Here is an 18,671-nt window from a genome sequence, read left to right as displayed (position 1 = left end):
AAGTTCAATGCTCAAAGTTAAATAAAATGCTAAATCCCACAAAATCTGTTCTCCAACCCCTTGCCCTTTTGGCAGTATCATTGATATGCTGTGTTTGGACAGTCACAGCGCTGTTCTGCACACAGCACTTGGCATTCAAAGCAAATTTATATTATGTTTGAAAGGGAAGGAGTGCGCCTCCCTCTCTACACTTGCTTAGCAACTTTCTAAAAGTGGCATTTACTAAACTGGCATTTAAAATCCAACTCCACCATAAATTGTGATTTTAATTTGTGAGTCCAGTGACACCCATATTGAAAAGTCTATCTCTTCACAATTAGGAATTACCTTAAAAGATGTAATAAGGTAATCCCAATATTATACAGCCCGAGGCTGTTCGGTCTAACAATCGTCTTTTTCCATTCAAGTCACTATGACTGTTTGCCCACCCAAACCTGGAAACCTCAACACTTCCTCTACTGCAACATCTTCTATGATAGTACTTCTTATTCAGCAAAGGGCAGTAACATCTTCACATCAATAAGACTGAAACTGAGGCACTAGAGGGCACTCTTGGGAGGAAATCACACAGCAAAGAAGGCCCTGTCTTGCTTGTATAAAGTTTCGCTTTTCGGCTTTGGTTTAAAACTGTAATCACTGGTAAAACTCTCCTGAACTGAAATGGCTTTAAAGGAAAAGTAAGGCCCAGATGCATCAAGCTAAAATCCAATCGCAAAGGGGCATATTCTTAGAATCTGCTCCTTTGCGACCAGTAGTTTTGCATGTGGGATGCATCATCCCAAATGCAAAAATAGCAATTTAAGAAATCGCAAATTGAGATTCCTTAAATGCAATGCATTAAAATAAAAAGAATTTGCGATTTCGCTAATAGGGGGTGCAAATTACCATGAAGTTGAACTTCATGGTAATTTGCAAAAACTTTGAAAAATGCACTAAAGTGCATTTTTCAAAGTTCCATTTTACACACAAACATGCCCTTAGGGCATGTGTGTGTGCAAGATGTACCCATATGCAGATTTCAGGGGTGCAACAGAGTGTCCTTTTGACACCCTGGCACCCTTGAAATTGCATTCTCAATTTGCGATTCTCTAATTGAGAATCACGAATTGAGATTGTCTTCTCATTCATACCTATGGGCCTCTAGGCCCATAGGAATGAATGGGGAGGTATTCCTTAATTGCGACTCGCAATTAAGGAATTTTAAGAAATCGCTATTTTTTAAGCGACTTCTTCATGCATAGCATTTTGCTATTCCTTATTAACGAATCCTTATTTTTCGCTAATATGGAATCAAGTCAAAGCAACAAAGCTTTATTTCGATATATAATATCTTAAAAGCAATTTTTACAATTAAAAACACATTTCATAATAAATATGGTTAAAAAATTAATTACATTAACAAACATTATTACAATGAAATAGTAAACATGGATTAAACTATAGCAGCTTTGATAAAGGCTTAAAAATTAATAACCATACAGTTTCATCTTGGAGCTTTCGATCTTATCAACCAAGCCCAGCTTAAATATTTTGCCACCCCGCAAGCTAAGGTTGTGTTTGCATCTGCTTGGAGGATTCTGAGAGCAGTAGAATGATTCCTGATCTCAAGCTGTCGGCAGACGGGTTTTAACTACTTCAGTCTGGGTTTAGTGTAGGCCGGACATACAAAGAAAAGGTGTGGAATACTTTCAACTACACCTGGACAGTGTGGGCAATCAGTGGGCGTTTGGTGGGGAGGCTTGCATTTACTTGTACGTTCATGAACAGGAAGAGTTCCCATTCAAAACTGAATAAAGAGGGCCCTGTCTCTGGGTTTCTGAATAAAATCTAGGTAGGGCTCGAGACGAGGCACCAGCTTGTGCTGGCGGAACTCGTCAGTCAGTCTGCCTAGATTGGGATCTCTATGCTCCTGGGTATCGATCCATGCCGAGAATGCTCTCTTGATTTCTGCTTTGGACAACGAGACCCCTGTCTCCCATGCAGTATCAAGACCAGTGGCCATGAGGAGTCTTTTTACATTTACTAGCCATCAAATCTTATGGGATCCCTGGAGGTTCATTACTTCTCTTAGGCCGTCGGCATATCTGGTTAACTCGGGGGTGCGCCATAGACGAGCCCAATAAAGGAGGGGGCGCAAGGTAATTAAATCCTTAATTGAGCGATGACCCAAGTCACTCAGAAGTCGCTTAGTGGGGGTTCCCCTGGGAAGCGAGGCAAGCTCTCTGAAGAACTTATTTTCTGCTGTGACAAGCACGTCTACGCTACCGAAGCCCCAAAGTTCGGCTCCATATAGGGCACAGCCCACGGCCTTTGCAGAGTAGATCTCCAAGGCAGGGGCAATAGCCCTAGAGGTTGAGGCTCGGTGTTCCCTCCCTATCACCCCCACAACCCGCTTATGACTTAAAGCCATTTTTTCAATATGTGGCTGCCATTTCAATTTATCTGAGATTCTAATCCCCAGATAGTCAAAGACTTTGACGTGCTCTAGGGGTGCCCCATCAAGTACAAGGGTGGATTTATCCGACCTACTAGGATTAAAATAGAGGCGCTTCGTTTTAGAGGTGTTAATTACTAGGCCCCTTAGTTTACAAAAGAGGCAAAACCGATCTAGTAACTTCAGTAACCCCACTGGGGTTTTCGATACCAGCAGTGTATCATCCGCAAAAAGTAAAGCGGGGATTTTGTCACCAGCTAAAACAGGAGCATCGGCATTAATTTCCGATAGAAAGGAAACAACCCCATTCACAAATAACGTGAATAGGGATGGAGCCAATACGCATCCCTGGCGGACGCCTCTTTTCACGGGAATTTTATCTGTTTTTTGTTCCTGAGTGCCCCATCTAATACGGGCATAGTTACCATCATGCATGCGACCAGAAGGTTCAAGATGGGCTGGTGGAGCCCCATCTCCTGCAAAACCAACCATAGGCGGTCTCGGGGAACCAGGTCAACGGCGGTCTTCAAATCAATAAATGCAAGATAAAGACCGCCCTTGCCAATGGTTACCACCTTCCAGTGTAGAAGTACCAGCCTGAAGGCCTGATCTATTGTACTTGTGCATGCCCTAAACCCTGCCTGAAATTGCGAGATGATGTTGTTCTCCTCAGCCCAAGAGATGATCCTCTCCAGGAGGACCCTGCCAACCACCTTCTGACTGGCATCAATAAGGCTTATTGGACGATAGTTGGCAGGGTCCCCCCTGGACCCCTTCTTATAGATAGGGATTACTTCTGCCCCTTTCCAGGAGTTTGGGACTGGACATCCTTCGAGCAGAGCATTAATCAGGAAAACAAAATATGTGGCTCATTGCTCGGCATAAGCTCGAAATAAATCACCCGGTATACCATCTTGTCCCGGGGCTTTAGCTATTACAATTTTATTTATAGCTGCCACCACCTCATTTTTCCCTATGGGGTCAAAAGAGCCCAAGGGGATCGAAGTAGATACCATGAGGCAACTTGAGGGCCCGCATCTCTCCCTGGTCTCATCTCCTGCATAGAGTCTCCTAAAATTATCAAACCACTCCCCATCAGTGATATGATTAGGGATTTGGTCAGGGTCACTACCACTGGATCTTCTTACCAAGGTCCAAAAAAGCTTGCCATTCTTAGACTGGCTCGCTGTCTTTAGGCTAGTCCAATGTGATTCCTCCCATGCCCTTTTCGCCTCTATAATGGCTCGTCTATACTGTAGTCTCGCCAAACGTACCTCAACGATATTGTGGTCATTTTCCTCCTACAGTCCTTGTTAAACTACTTCTCTGTTGGCTTACTGCTCGTGGAGCGCTTTTTAAGGGACGGGGCCTCGAGAAAGAGAGAACCCATCAGGTCAATTGTTTCAACATAGATTGTCTCCACCGCTGGGGGCCCCACCTCGTTCGTACAGGCTACAGAAAGCTTAGCAGTCTGATTTCTTAAGATCTCCCCTAAAGCTCTGGTTTTCTGTTCATTCAAAATGAACTTTTGCCATTTGAGAAACCTTTTACAGTTAGATGGTATAATTGCCTTTGTTAACATCCTAGAACTAATGCTAGGATAATGCTCCGTATTTTGGCACAGTTCCAACCTGGAAAGGGATAGAGGATTGTGGTCACTATCAATAGATGGTATAACAGACATGTCAGTCACATAGTTCCATAACCTCTTGTCGACCAATATGTAATCAATTCTGCTCGGGCATGAGACCCTAATACATGTATTTGCTCCCAAGAGATCAGAGGGCGTACGCCCATTAACTGCTCTTAATCCAAGTTCCAGTGTTAGGGCATTCAATTGAATGACCACCGGCAACCATTTCTTCACAGGCAAAATCGACAATGATGGTATGCCCCATTTAGCATCCTCTTCATTCGTTCCCAGAATATCATCGGTGACCAGAGGTTCAAATGTGCAGTTTAGGTCGCCGGCGATCAAAATAAAAGAGTCGGAAGGGCAGGAGAAAAGCACTTCATACAAAATGGAAATAGTTGGGGATTTTGCCCCCCCTTGGGTACCTCTGGCATAGATGTTAAAAAGTTCTATGGTAGTGTTGCCCTTTGAGTCCTTGATTGTTAATCTCATCAAGTCTGGTGTTGGACAAGGGTGGTGGGTAATTTTGCAATTAAGTGCGGCCTTAACCCAGACTATAAGCCCTCCAGATGGGCGTCCAGAGGAGAGTAACCGGGCTTATACAATGACTCAAGACTCCATGTTTCCTGGAATGCACACAAATCATAGCCATCAATAAAAGTATTCCAGTCCGGAAGAGATAACTTGTTACGTAAGCCCGCTATATTCCATGAAACAATTTTAAAATTCCTAATGGAATCACTACAGGAGGTCGGGCCACCTTGGAATGAGTCGGGGCCCCGTCCATTCTCTTTTTTACCCCCCCTGGGTTACTGGAACAGAAATTGGGAATTCGGGACCTGGACACTGGGCTAGTCTAGGGGGACTAATATTACTGCTACTAGGTGGGGCGATGGTGTTTATAGATACCCCTTCATGAGCCTGAAGTCAGTCAACGGCCTCGAGACCGCTGAACCGATTTTGAATAGGAGTTTGGCTCGGGACTGGTAAAGACTCAAGACAACCCCCGTTAATCAATCCCCTCCCATTCCGCTGTACTAGAGTCCACCCGTCAGTTAAAGTTGGAAGGTAATTGGGGGGATAAAAATAGGAAAGTGGGAGAGATAGTATGGAAGCTCCTGGACAGTGGTGTTTCCAGTTACAGATATACTCCACTGTCCTAGGATCTTTGAAATTAACAAGGACACAGCCCCCCCTGATATCCTTGGCCAAGTGTCCCACCCAGTAGACCCTTCGTACCATGAGTATTTTACTCGAAATGTGCGTTGGTAGTGGTCTATATTTGTTTAGCCAATCAGCAACTTTGTTCCTTAAGGCCGTAAAAGATTCTTGGTCAGGCGTTCTCAGTGCCGGGACCCCTGCTAAGACTACCAGGTACGGGCTTACTTCCGGGGCAGATCGATATTAATTACCCCCCCCCCGGAGCCTGAACTATAGGGTCCCCATCTCCCTCTTTCGGCTGAACTGATTTGCTCTGGCTTGATTTCTTAGCTGCTACTATTGCTGGTACCTTAGTTAGAGGAGCAGCTAGGGCCTGAGGAACTACAGTCGGAGCTAACGAGATTATCGGATCACTAGCAACGCCCCATACCCGGGCATCATTGGAAGGAACAGTGACCCTGGGTGTAGTTGCCTTTTTCAGGGAATCAGCAATTCCCAATGATGTAATCTCAATCTTACTTAGTTGCTGTTCAATCTTGGTTAATCTTAATTCTACTGAGCGAAGGAGGAGTCTAAATAAATCACCCATTTTGACCAATAAGGGATCCTCCATCACCACCCTACTCACTGGGCTCCCTGGGCTCTTACCCCCAACCTCAGCCTGGGGTACCACTCTCATGGGAGTTCAATCTTCTCTAGGTACGACTACAATTGCCGGAGTAGTCGCGGCAACCTGCTCCTTTGCGACTGTTGTTGCTCTCTTATTTTTGGATATCTTCCCTTTCTTTCCTCCACTATCATTAGCCTGTCCTTGCTTATACTTAGGAATGCCCCTTGGCGTCTTTCTCGTAATTGCCTAGTGTTGTGCTCCCTAACTGGACTAGCCACGATGGGTAGCTTAAGGGGTGTCAACAGTAATGATTCAGACACCGTGGACTGATCCCCTGTAAATTGATCAGGGTCACAAACTGCCAAGTGGAAATTTGGGGATTCAGGGATCACGGATGCACCAATACCACTGATCTGACCATGGTGTTCAGGTGCCCGTGCATTAGCAATATACCCCATAGATGACCTTCTGGCAATTGCTAAGTCCTGTGAGACCCGTCTCTCCATCAACGTAATCCCCTGATCTATAACAGAGTTGACCCTGATAATAAAGTTGTCCATGGTTCCCGTTAGGTTTGCATTAACCGCCTTGCTCCTACCTTCCTTCGATGCCATATTAGTGCAGATATGGCAATATTACAGTTATAGTATTTACAGGATAATCCCCGAATGTAGAGATGAAAGGGGGGTGGCCCGTCCCGTCCTTGATCGATCTTGAACGGGCTTAAACGGGCCCGCCCTTGGCCCGTGCTTCGCCGGGCACGCGCCCGCGCGCGTCCCCGTTGCGTAGGAGGTAGGTGTTTATATACAGGAAATAGGTGGGGCTAATTACGGGAAGAGGCACCAGCTGTGTCTGAGCTGGGGATGCTGGGCCTACAGTCCCGTAGTCCCACAGCGATATTCACGGAGTCCCAGTAGCACAGCTCCTCGGTCAAAGTACACAATGCCCCAAGTGACCAACTATCAGCGGCCGCATGAAGTTTTTTAGCTGCAGACAGGCAGGCAGGAGGGGCAATCACGGGAAGAGGCACCAGCTGTGTCTGAGCTGGGGATGCTGGGCCTCGCAGTCCCGTAGTCCCACGGCGATATTCATGGAGTCCCAGTAGCACAGCTCCTCGGTCAAAGTACACAATGCCCCAAGTGACCAACTATCATCGGCAGCGAGCGGCACCATAATAAGGAATCGCAAAATGGATTCTTGATGCATCTAGGGGTAAATTTGCCATTTTTGGTTTACTTGAGGAGTCAATAGGTCTGACTTTTACTTATCTCATTTTCCTAATCCATCTGACATTTACTTTCATGCAATTTCATGGATAGCACCTATACCAAGTTTGCATTTATTGATTTAACTATCACTGTAACTTTTTTTTGAAAATCTTTTTTATTAGCAGTTAATCAAGAACAGTTACAATAATTGCATTGGAAACATAAGATCCATATTCCGTAGTTCTCATTTGTTAGCAACAGTGAGTCATGTGTCAACATTTTCATTTTGATGTATTCCCAACGATTTCTCCGCAAACTCCCCCCTCCCGTTCCCACCCTCCCCCGGCACTTCCATGGACACATTACTCGTTCATAGTACGCGACCCAGTTGAGTATATCCAATACATAATCATTGTTCTGACACAGACCTATGTAGGACTACATACAATATGGTACATATATGTTCTTCTTACTTTGCACCTAGAACTATTCTCGCTCACCAGAGCATGTATTGGCACTAATTGCAGGGGACGTTCCGCATACTCCAGGTATATCACCCTTCGTCTTAACTAATAGTAGTTGATAAATTAGATGCAGTGTCGCCACCTGTATCAAAAGCCTCCAACATAGCATTCCAATCTAAAGATATTAGGGTCTTCCTGAGGCCCGTACGCTCTTCGCGCTGCAGTGTCGTACCCTCTGCCTTCCCCCAACGCACTACTTCTGCCTTCCACACCTCTGGGTCCGGCGGTCTAACCGTCTTCCATCTCATTGTAATGGTACGCTTGGCAAGTAGCAAGGCTAGGTCAGTAAACCGTGTAGCCACACTTTTTTTCCGTTCAGCAGGTCCCAGCCCCAGTATGGTATACTCCAAGGAGGTGTACGGTTTGGAAGGAGCCAATTTAAATAAGGCATCTTGGACCGTCTTCCAATAGTACCCCAGTTTTGGGCAGTTCCATATCATGTGCAGTAGCCGCGCATCGTCTGCGCCGCATCGGGGGCATGTTGCAGCTGTGTTAGGGAACATTGCGTGTAGGCGATGGGGTGTGAGGTACGCCCTGTGCAGGACCATGAGTTGAATGAATTTAAATTTCGGGTTCCTCAACACTTTCTTTGGGAATTTAAGGATTCTTTCCCACTCCTTGTCCCTGACTGTTCTCCCTATGTCACCTTCCCATTTGTCATGCAAAGATTGTAGCGATATCGCCCTCCCCATCCTTATGCCACTCGTTATCCATTTCGTCAGGTGCCTGACCGATCCCATGAGGTACTGCATTGTGAGCAGCGGATTCGTGGGTGGCTCTTCACCGTTCAGTGTCCATGTCTTTGCTATATAACGTCGCAGCCCGTCGTATAAAAGTAACAATCCACCCGGGGTATGGTGTGTGTCGCGGAAGTCCTCGAAGGACATAACTCGGCCATCCGCAAACAGATCCCCCACCTGCGTCACTCCCACGTCGTGCCACACTGCGAGTATCTGATTCGACAGTGTGCCCGTTCCCATCGGGAGCCCCAGCAGTGGTATCGTGGGGGCGTAAGAGGAGGTGGGGGTCGTGTATTTCACCGCCCTCCTCCAGCAGATGATCGCGAGTCTAAGCAGGGGCGGCGTCAACTTAGGGATCTCCGCTCTTGGCAGTAACAGTGTGTGGATGGCCCCTCTCTCCCAGTCCGCCTCCGACATGCCAATTTCGTGTACGTTGCGTCCCGCCAACCAATAGGCCAGCCACTGCAATTGGCAGGCATAGCTATACGCCTGGAAGTCCGGGACCCCCATACCGCCTGCCGCCGTAGGAAGCTGCATTTTAGCCAGGCCAATGCGTCGCCGTCCCGACCCCCACATCAGCTCCGTAAGCAATGTGTTTAACATCCTAAACATGGGAGCGGGGATCACGAAAGGTAGGCTCGTGAAGTAATAAATAAGACGGGGTAGTACTACCATCTTAGAGATGGCCACTCTGCCCGCCACCGATAACGGCAACGCAGTCCAGAATTGTGTCTGTGATTTCAGCGTTGCGATCGCTCTTCCCAGGTTGCCATCGATCATGTCCTTCGCCCCTCTGTATATCTCACTATAACTTTGACCACAGCTTCACAAAAACTAATTTTTAAGGTGACTCTCAAACTTATGCTTAATAAAATGCAACATTTTTGTGTTGGAGTAAAAAAAAAAAAATTACAATTTATTATATTATATGGAAGCAATTAGGTTCAATGTAACTTCATATTGCAACATATAAGGTAACATTTATGGTTTATTATCATCTTATTGTAACTTCATTTAGGGATGTGGTCATAATTAGACGTAAAATAGATTAAGTTCAAATTGAATTAGATAATTAAAACAGCGTTGTTTCCCATCATCAAGTGAAAAAAATGAAATTGAGTGCAAATTGCATGCCTGCTAATTAGCACACTATTCATTCACAGAAACTATCCATCAAAATGCTGTCCAGTTGTGGTCATATCCAAAGAATACAAGTCGTTCAGTTCTACAACTCTGTTCAAGAATCAATTATTATCATTTGCCACTTATATTATATTATGTTATATTATGTTATGTTATTTGAAAAATGCTGTATCTCTGGCAAGGGTATCCTGGTCTCTACGCCTGTAGTGCCACACTTTATGTGAAGATTAGTAATATTTTCAGTGCTTTTGAGTAATTGTTTATAGTTCACTTCAGAGTTATCTGATGGTTTGTGGGACTTACACCAGTGAATTTCTTTCTTGCAGTGAAGCAAGGGGAGTGTCCCTATCAGTCTAGGGATTTTGACGCTCCACCGCCATATCTTCATGAATGTAACGCAGACACCGATTGCCCAGGACCCCGGAAGTGCTGCATCAGCTTCGACAGTCGGGAATGCAAAAACGCCGTGCCAGGTAGCAACCTCATTCAGTGCATGAGATTCCTGGTGAACTTTGTATTAGTATCAAACAGCTTGCATGGATTCCAACTGCTCATAGCCAATGGCCTGCTCAGTGTGTGTGATCTGCTTAGCACTTTCCAGCCATAGGAAGTTAGTGTGAACACCCAACAACTCCCACCCCACTCCCCAACAAGGGAACTAGGCAGTACCATAAAAAGGTTCTGTAAGTGCCAGCCACAGAAGACAGTCTAGATTAGTAAGTGCATGTAGCCAGAGAACTTCTTGGCAGGTTTGAGTAAACTTTCCTTATAACTATTAAGGATGTATTTACAATCCTTCCTACTGGTCGTTCTGGGTTTACCCTTTGTTCAATTTTTGTTCAATGACATATGCATATTCACTGTAATGTTGAGTGCTACTGCAATTCCAGGAAGAATTGAAGAATTAGCCCCACTAGGTGGGCTTCCCTTAGTGGCCTTGGGTGGTAGGAGTCACAAGTAAGTATGGAGTTCCCCTTGGTGGGTACAGTACTAATCAAACTCAATACACTGCTCATATAACATGATCCAAAAAAGTTAAGGCGGTCATTTCATGTGTTGACGCAAAAAGAAAAGTTAACTGTTTGGGGAGGCCACTCCAGATAGAGATGTAAGAGTTCAAGAGTTGTATATGACAGCATTAGAGGTTCTTATATCTTAGAATGCAAACTCTTCTAGTTATTCTACATAAAACTAGGCTTGGATCAAATGTTGCACTCCAAGAGGAGCCTGCTACTTGGTAATACAATTATTCAGAGGCAGAGTAGTACATATACAAAGAATTCTCAATGAATTGCTCAAAAAGACTATGAGATGTCAAAGAATCATTTGGAGACCAGTATTGCTAGTTCCACTACAACAAGGGTAGAGGAAGGTGTTGTATGATGCTTCGATGTCTTCGGGGTCATATTGGAATTCTTTGATCACAGTACAGACCTGTGTGTTTCTGTATGAATCCATACTAAGGACTGGGGGGCATGTTTACTAATGCAACTCATCTAAAGGCAATGCAAATCCTTAAATTGTATTTACTAAGCCACACAAAGCCATCTTGTGTGGCTCTGTGTGAGTTAGTAAATCCAAAGTTCCGCAAAGAAGTGCATTTCACTGCTTTGCGCGTCCTTGAGGCAGGGAGTCGCTCCATGTGCGGAGTGTGGGCGTTCCCACTCATGCATCCATTGTTTTTTACATAATCCTAGATTTATTGAGGTGAGTAAACCTGGGATTGCACGATAATGCTGCTCCTCATTGCCTGAGGTTTAATGGCTCAGAACCAATCATCTTGGGCAATATCCTAAATAGAATTTGAAATGCAATATCAAGGTGGGGGGGTAGAGATCCCAGACATATGGTGGGGGGCAGAAATGATCCCAATGTACAAGAAAGGAGACAATCGTTATGAGGTATTGGGGTGGGTTGGGGGGTAAGTTCAAAGGGAATTGTGTATGTTGTCCAACCTGATGCACTGATTCTATTATTCCAGGGCGGTATGCACTGATACTATCGATCAATACATGCTACAACCGACACAGCTAGAAGACTCCTCCTTAGGCCAGATACATATCGTCAGCTGGAACGTTAGGGGCATGCTACACAAGGTAAAGCAAGGCGGAATACTTGGCCAAGCACGGTGGATTAAAGCAGATCTACTAATACTACAAGAGACACATCTTATGGGTACTAAAACACACTTTCTGGCCCAGTTTATATATATACATGTCTTTCACGCAGGTTTCATGAGGGGGTTCGAGTGGTGTAGCAATCCTAATACATCATAGACTGTTGTTTACACTTACTCGTTCGTGGAAAGCTACACAGGGAACATACATAATAGTTCATGGAAACATATCAGGCGACTAAATAATGATTGGTAGCCTTTATGCCCCCCCTCCCACCCACCACTCACTCAAAAGTTTTATTGATCGCCTGGTGGATATCTGGGGAGTAGTGCCCGAGGTACTGGCAGTTATAGGTGGAGATTGGAACAACATAATAAAAATGTACAAAAATCACTGGCACACCACAGGGATTATAAAGAACCCAAAGGGAACATGGCTTAAATCCGTCACTGACTTGGCAGCCTGGATAGATACCTAGAGGGCTCATCACCGACAGAGAATCAGGATACACATATTACTCCGAAGTCCAAAATTCTTTTTCGAGGATAGATTACATTTTCATCTCAGATCATTGTCACAGAATATTACACGCTACAATACTGCCCCGGGATTGTCAGATGACTCTCCGATCACAATACTGCTTTGATAGGCTCATGCCGAGGCCCATTCCGGTGGAGACTCTCTACATGGCAACTACAACATCAGGGCTACAGAACCCAGATCCATAAGGCACTAACAGACTACCTCACACTTAACATGGAGACAGCTCCTTTCCCAGAAATACTATGGAAAGCTATAGAACCGTGGGGTATATTATCAACAAAAGGCTATACATTATCGGCGCTTTTATCGGCAGAAAACTGCTGATAAAACGGCGATAATGGGCTTGATAATATGGGCTTGAGAATTCCCATAGAAGCCCATGTTCTGGTGTGAACATGGGCTTCTATGGGAATTCTCAAGGGCATATTATCAAGCCCATAATCCCCCTTTTATCGGCAGTTTTCTGCCGATAAAAGCGGTGATAATGTCTTGCCTTTTGTTGATAATATGCCCCCTAGTTTTAAAACACTAATTACTGTGTTGCAGAATGTAAACAGCGCAACAGTAAGCACTCACCCTTAGAAGACAGTATAAGGATGTTAGAAAGACAGGGACGGGTAGATGGAGCTCATACGACACTTAGACAGCCCTGCCTTACACAACAAAAGTATGAAAGCGAATTGATGGAAGAGGCCCGAAGTGCTTAGCTAGCATTTCAGACCAGGATCTATCAATCGGGGGAGTAATCGGGAAAACACCTATACCGACTTTGTAGAAAGGCTCCACACTCAATCCATCTTGCAGCAATACGCGACGCACAGGGAGTGGTGCTTAAAGACCGGGTTAAAATAGCGCACAGTTTCACTGACTTCTATGCGGCTCTATATACGCCCAAGGAGGTAATTGATCCCACCCTGATCGAGAGCTTTTTTGACAATATTCCACCTAAGACTCTACCTGACGATACACAGAGGGCCCTGGATACACCCATCATGCTAGAAGAATTAGCAAAAGCAATATTGGAACTAGGAACAGGAAAGGCGCACTGCCCAAATGGATACCCTTGTGAATTTTTCAAAGCCTTTATGCCCCAACTAGGACCGCACGTTCTCAATGTCATTTAGGAAGCAGTTAAGATTGCCCACCGGCCTTCAGATTGGCGACATATGAAAACAGTGGTCTTCCTTAAACCAGGCCGACCTCCCGAACAGCATGCCTCCTACCACCCTATATTCCTTTTGAATACAGAAGTGAAACTACTTGCCAAGGTTCTTGCCTATAGATTAATCTCACATATGCCGGAACTGGCCCATCCAGATCAGGAAGGCTTTATGCCCCATCGTTCCACTCGCTGTAACATAAGAAGAACCCATAACGCAATAGCAGCAGTGGACTGGCTGGGCAGGCCAGCCGCCATGTTATTGGCAGACATAGAAAAGGCCTTCGACTCCGTCAGCTGGATATATCTCTTTACATTGCGAAAATATCAGAGCTTTGGTCCACGCTTTATGGCTTATATTCGGTTATTATACACAGACCTGACAGCTGCAGTATGGATAGTAAGTAGTGTCTCAGCCCCCTTTCCCTTTACAGTCAGACAAGGTACTCTACAGGGGTGTCCCTTTTCTCCCTTGTTATTTGTATTAGCAATTGAACCACTGGTCAACTGTCTCTGTAAAGATGCTCTAGTTAGAGGTTTTGAATGGACCGCTGACATTTCATATTGCATTGTAAGCATACAATGTTTTATTTATTCTAAGAGATCCACATATATCGGGACCCAGAATTTAAAAAATAATGCAAATATTTGGAGAAACTTCAGACCTAAATCGGTCATTTGGCCAATGCAAGGAACACTTGGGAATAGAAAATGGGTGACTGACCTAACCCTGGCCACAGACGAGCTGCAATACTTAGGGGTGTTTCTGTCTAATGAGAAAAAGATATCGTGGGATTGTAAAATAGGCAATAAGACTGAAAAAGTATTGGTAGACATATGGACCTGGATGGGACTACCATTGTCTCTCTATGGGAGATCTGCTACACTCAGGATGATCTCCCTCCCATGACTGCTTTATCATTTACAGAAACATCGGCACCCGGTTCTGTTATCTTGATTTTGCCAACTTAATGCTATACAGGGGCAATTCCTGTGGGGAGGGGGACATCCCATGTGGCGCAGCGGACATGCTTTCAATCCACATACTGTGGAGGGATTGCGGCCGTAGACGTCCGAGCTTACCATGAGGCATCCCATCTACAGGTGGTGAATGACTGGTGGTACGGATCCAGTGAAGATCCGTCTTACGCTGTAGAACGATGGCTGTTAGATGACCCTACACACATCTCATATTTATACAGTAGATTGGAGATCCAAGCCCTACCGCCTGCCATTAGAGTGGTGATACTTGTGTCGCGACAATCTCTCAGACGGCTGGTTTGGTGGGGATGCATCACATGTGGAACACCGCTGTGGCGGAATAGATAGCTACTTCACCTAGTGGGCCTGCAGGGTTTCCGTGGGTGGGACCAAATAGGGATCTCCACCATTGGGGATGTAGTCCTGAGTTCCTCAGAAGCGGTCACTCCCCACGCTGCTCCCTGCTGAATAATTTGGTATCGTAGCGCTATACTGCCAGACTGCTCATTGCCATTTAGAGCTATTGCGCATTGCTCGCACTGCTTACTATAACTATTTGTGCCTGATTATACTGATATCGTAGCGCTCTACTGCTAGACTGTTCTTTACTTATTATTCCATTGTGTATTGCTCGTTTTGCCTGCTTATACTATTGGTGCCTGATTGTGCCGGTGCCACTGCCCATTTCATAGCGTTTAATAAGGTTGTGCCCCAATCCTGTTTCGCTTTTGGCGTGCTCCCATTTTGTTGTTTGTTTGTTGTGCCTCCCAGCCCGGCTCTCCACCCCTCTCCCGCCTCCCAGCTGCTCCTCCCTCGCTCCGCCCCCCTCCACTATCCACTTATGTCAGAACAGCCTCGCACATCGTTCACGCGCAGCGGACGCGCCCCATGCGCGCCGAAGGTGCGCCAAAGGTAAGCCCGTCTATGCCCGTCCGCGCCTGGACCGCACCCAGCGCCAAACCCCCTCGCCCCCGCAAAATTACGCACGATGTCGCAACCCTCTCAGCACTCAACCCCGGCCGTCTCCCGGACGGCTACAAGATCCTCCGAAAGGACCGCATCAACCAAACAGGCGGAGGCATCGCCATCGTCCATAAGAACACCATCCGAATCACGACCAGTTCTGACGACACCCTCGCAGCTGCCGAACACCTTCACTTCCAGATTCACATCGCCCCCAAGACCACACTCAGAGGCACCCTCATCTACAGGCCACCAGGACCCCGCACACAATTCAGCGAAGACATCACTGACTTCATCAGCCCACACGCCCTTCCCTTCCCTCCGAGGAATACATTCTACTGGGAGACCTCAACTTCCACCTGGAAAAGAACAACGACAGCAACACCACCACCCTTCTGGACAACCTCGCCAATCTCGGACTCAAACAACTTGTTGACACACCCACCCACTATGCCGGGCACACGCTCAACCCAATCTTCACCTCCATCAAACACATCTCCTTCAACCACGCCACAGGACTCCATTGGACGGACCACAGCTGCGTTCACTTCAACTACAAAAAGACCACGACCCACAACCACCCACAAACAATTCCCCGCAGAAACTGGAACAAAATTACCATCGACCAGCTCTTCACATCGCATCACCAAAACCCTCCTGCCAAATCACTGGACCCAAATCAAGCAGCCATCAACCTCACACAATGGATCACCCACAGCGCTGTCGAATTAGCTCCCTTGAAAAACCATCAAATCAAACAAGGTAGTAAAAAAGCCCCCTGGTTCAATGATGACCGTAAGAAATCCAAGAAGATATGTCGCACCCTCGAGAAAACATGGTGAAAAAACCCAACCACAGACAACATGACCATCCTCAAGAACGCCACCCACAAACACCACCAACTGATCAGATCCACCAAGAAATCAGCATTCAAGGATCGACTCGACAACAACGCCCACAACAGCAAAGAACTATTCACCATCGTCAGAGAGTTTAACAACCCCGCCGCCGGCACCAACGACATCACTCCCTCTCAAGACCTCTGCGACTCTCTAGCCTCGTTCTTCCACAACAAAATCGCTGACATACATAACAGCTTCGGCGACCAGCCCACCCCACCCACCTCCGAACAAAAACCCCCCACCAACAACCTTTGCGCCTGGAACCCAATCACCACTGAAGACACCATCCGCTTGATGAACTCCATCCACTCAGGATCGCCAACCGACCCATGTCCCCACCACATTTTCAACAAAGCAGACTCCATTATCGCACCCCATCTCCGCGATGTCATCAACTGCTCCCTCAACTCCGCCACCTTCCCGGAAAGCTGGAAACATGGCGAACTCAGTGCCCTCCTGAAGAAACCTACAGCAGACCCCACCGAACTTAAGAACTACCGCCCCATCTCGCTCCTCCCATTCCCAGACAAAGTCATTGAGAAAACCGTCAACAGCCAGCTCGCCGCCTTCCTCGAATCCAACGGCTCCCTCGACCCTTCACAGTTCGGCTTCAGAGCCAAACACAGCACCGAGACCGCCCTCATCGCAGCAACAGACGACATTCAAACTCTACTGGACAACGGAGAAACAGCTGCCCTCATCCTACTTGACCTCTCCGCAGCCTTTGACACAGTCTGTCATAGCACCCTTATACAACGCCTCAGCAAAGTCGGAATACAAGGAAAAGCATTGGACTGGATCATCTCGTTCCTCGCCGGAAGAACCCAGAGAGTCCGCCTCCCCCCTTTCAAATCAGAAGCCACTGAAGTCATCTGCGGCGTTCCACAAGGATCATCACTCAGTCCCACCCTCTTCAACGTATACATGAGCCCCCTCGCATCCATCGCATGCCAACACAAACTCAACGTCATCTCCTACGCAGACGACACCCAGCTGATCCTCTCCCTCACCAAATACCCAAACTCCGCCAAAACCAACCTACACGATGGGATGAAAGAAGTGGCCGAGTGGATGAAGAACAGCCGTTTAAAACTGAACTCGGACAAAACGGAAGTCCTCATCTTAGGATCATCCCCCTCCGCCTGGGACGACTCATGGTGGCCACCGGCCCTGGAAAACGCACCCAAACCAATGGACCACGCACGTAACCTGGGCTTCATCCTAGACTCCTCCCTCTCGATGACCAGACAAGTCAACGCCGTCTCATCATCATGCTTCAACACCCTACGTATGCTCAAAAAAATCTTCCGCTGGATCCCCACCGAAACAAGAAGGACGGTCACCCATGCACTAGTCACAAGCCGACTGGACTACGGAAACACCCTTTACGCCGGAACCACAGCCAAACTACAGAAAAAACTCCAACGCATTCAGAGCGCCTCCGCTCAACTCATCCTAGACATCCCCCGCCAAGCTCACATCTCCGGCCACCTGAGGGACCTCCATTGGCTCCCCGTCAACAAGAGTATAACGTTCCGTCTCCTCACTCACGCACACAGAGCCCTTTACGACCTAGGACCCGAATACCTCAACACGCGCCTGACCTTTTACACCCCCACCCGCCAACTACGATCGTCCAATCAAGCCCTCGCTGTGATTCCACGCATCCAAAGATCCACCATGGGTGGAAGATCCTTCTCCTACTTAGCGGCCAAAACCTGGAATTCTCTCCCCATCCACCTACGCCTTACACAGAACCACCTCTCCTTCAGAAAACAACTAAAAACCTGGATATTCTATAAGTAACATACCCCCCTCCCTCAAGCGCCTTGAGACCCTCTGGGTGAGTAGTGCGCTATACACATTTTATAACTTGAACTTAACTTGAACTATGTAATGCTCAGCCTTCCACTTAAGTAATTTCAATGCCCCACTCCCAGTTTTATCGATACCTACAGTTTTGTCATTCGATCACTCCCTACATCGCTATGATGGAGTCACTCCCAGATTTTAACCCACTAGACGGCAAACTTTTAATGGGTGATTTAGGTGATCAAAAGATCTCAAAATGACACTGATGATTGGACTGAGGCACTTTCAGGGGGCAGCCATCTCATTGCGTTTACGCATGATACACTTTAAAAACATACATAGGGCCTATTACACACAATATAGGTTATGGAGAGAGGGAATGATAGAATCCCCCATATGCTTAAGATGTCGGAATGACAAGGGTACCTTTATACAGACCATGTGGACATGTACAGCCTTGAATATATTCTGGACGGGTGATCAAATGCCTGGCAGAAGTGCTGGCATGGGAGCTCACTAAATTCCCTAGATTAATACTCCTTCATATTGCCAAAAAGATCGAGGGTAATAGATATTAGCAATATCTCCTATTGCTGGGCCTAACTCTTGCCAAACGAGACATAGCTAGGCTGTGGAAGTCTGACAACCCCCCTGCAGAAGGGACATAATTTGACAGACATGGAAGAAAGGGATGGATTTTTGCATGGGACTAGAAATACCTGTTTTTCAGGTTTGCTGGTG

The 18,671-nt window shown here is 46.5% G+C and overlaps 1 protein-coding gene across 1 annotated transcript in view; it reads left to right on the top strand.

Annotated features, from left to right (window-relative positions):
- Nucleotides 1-18,671, top strand: part of LOC144764010 (uncharacterized) — a 190,370-nt gene that overhangs the window by 5,246 nt on the left and 166,453 nt on the right. The window contains exon 2 of the mRNA XM_078650142.1: nucleotides 9,780-9,926. Coding sequence (XP_078506268.1) covers nucleotides 9,780-9,926 — 147 coding nt within the window. The remainder of the gene's footprint in view (nucleotides 1-9,779; nucleotides 9,927-18,671) is intronic.

This window comes from Lissotriton helveticus, chromosome 6, assembly GCF_964261635.1.
Source record: "Lissotriton helveticus chromosome 6, aLisHel1.1, whole genome shotgun sequence".
Classification (NCBI taxonomy): Eukaryota; Metazoa; Chordata; class Amphibia; order Caudata; family Salamandridae; genus Lissotriton; species Lissotriton helveticus.
Note: the sequence above shows the minus strand (reverse complement) of the source record. Positions and strands in the feature narration are given on the sequence as shown.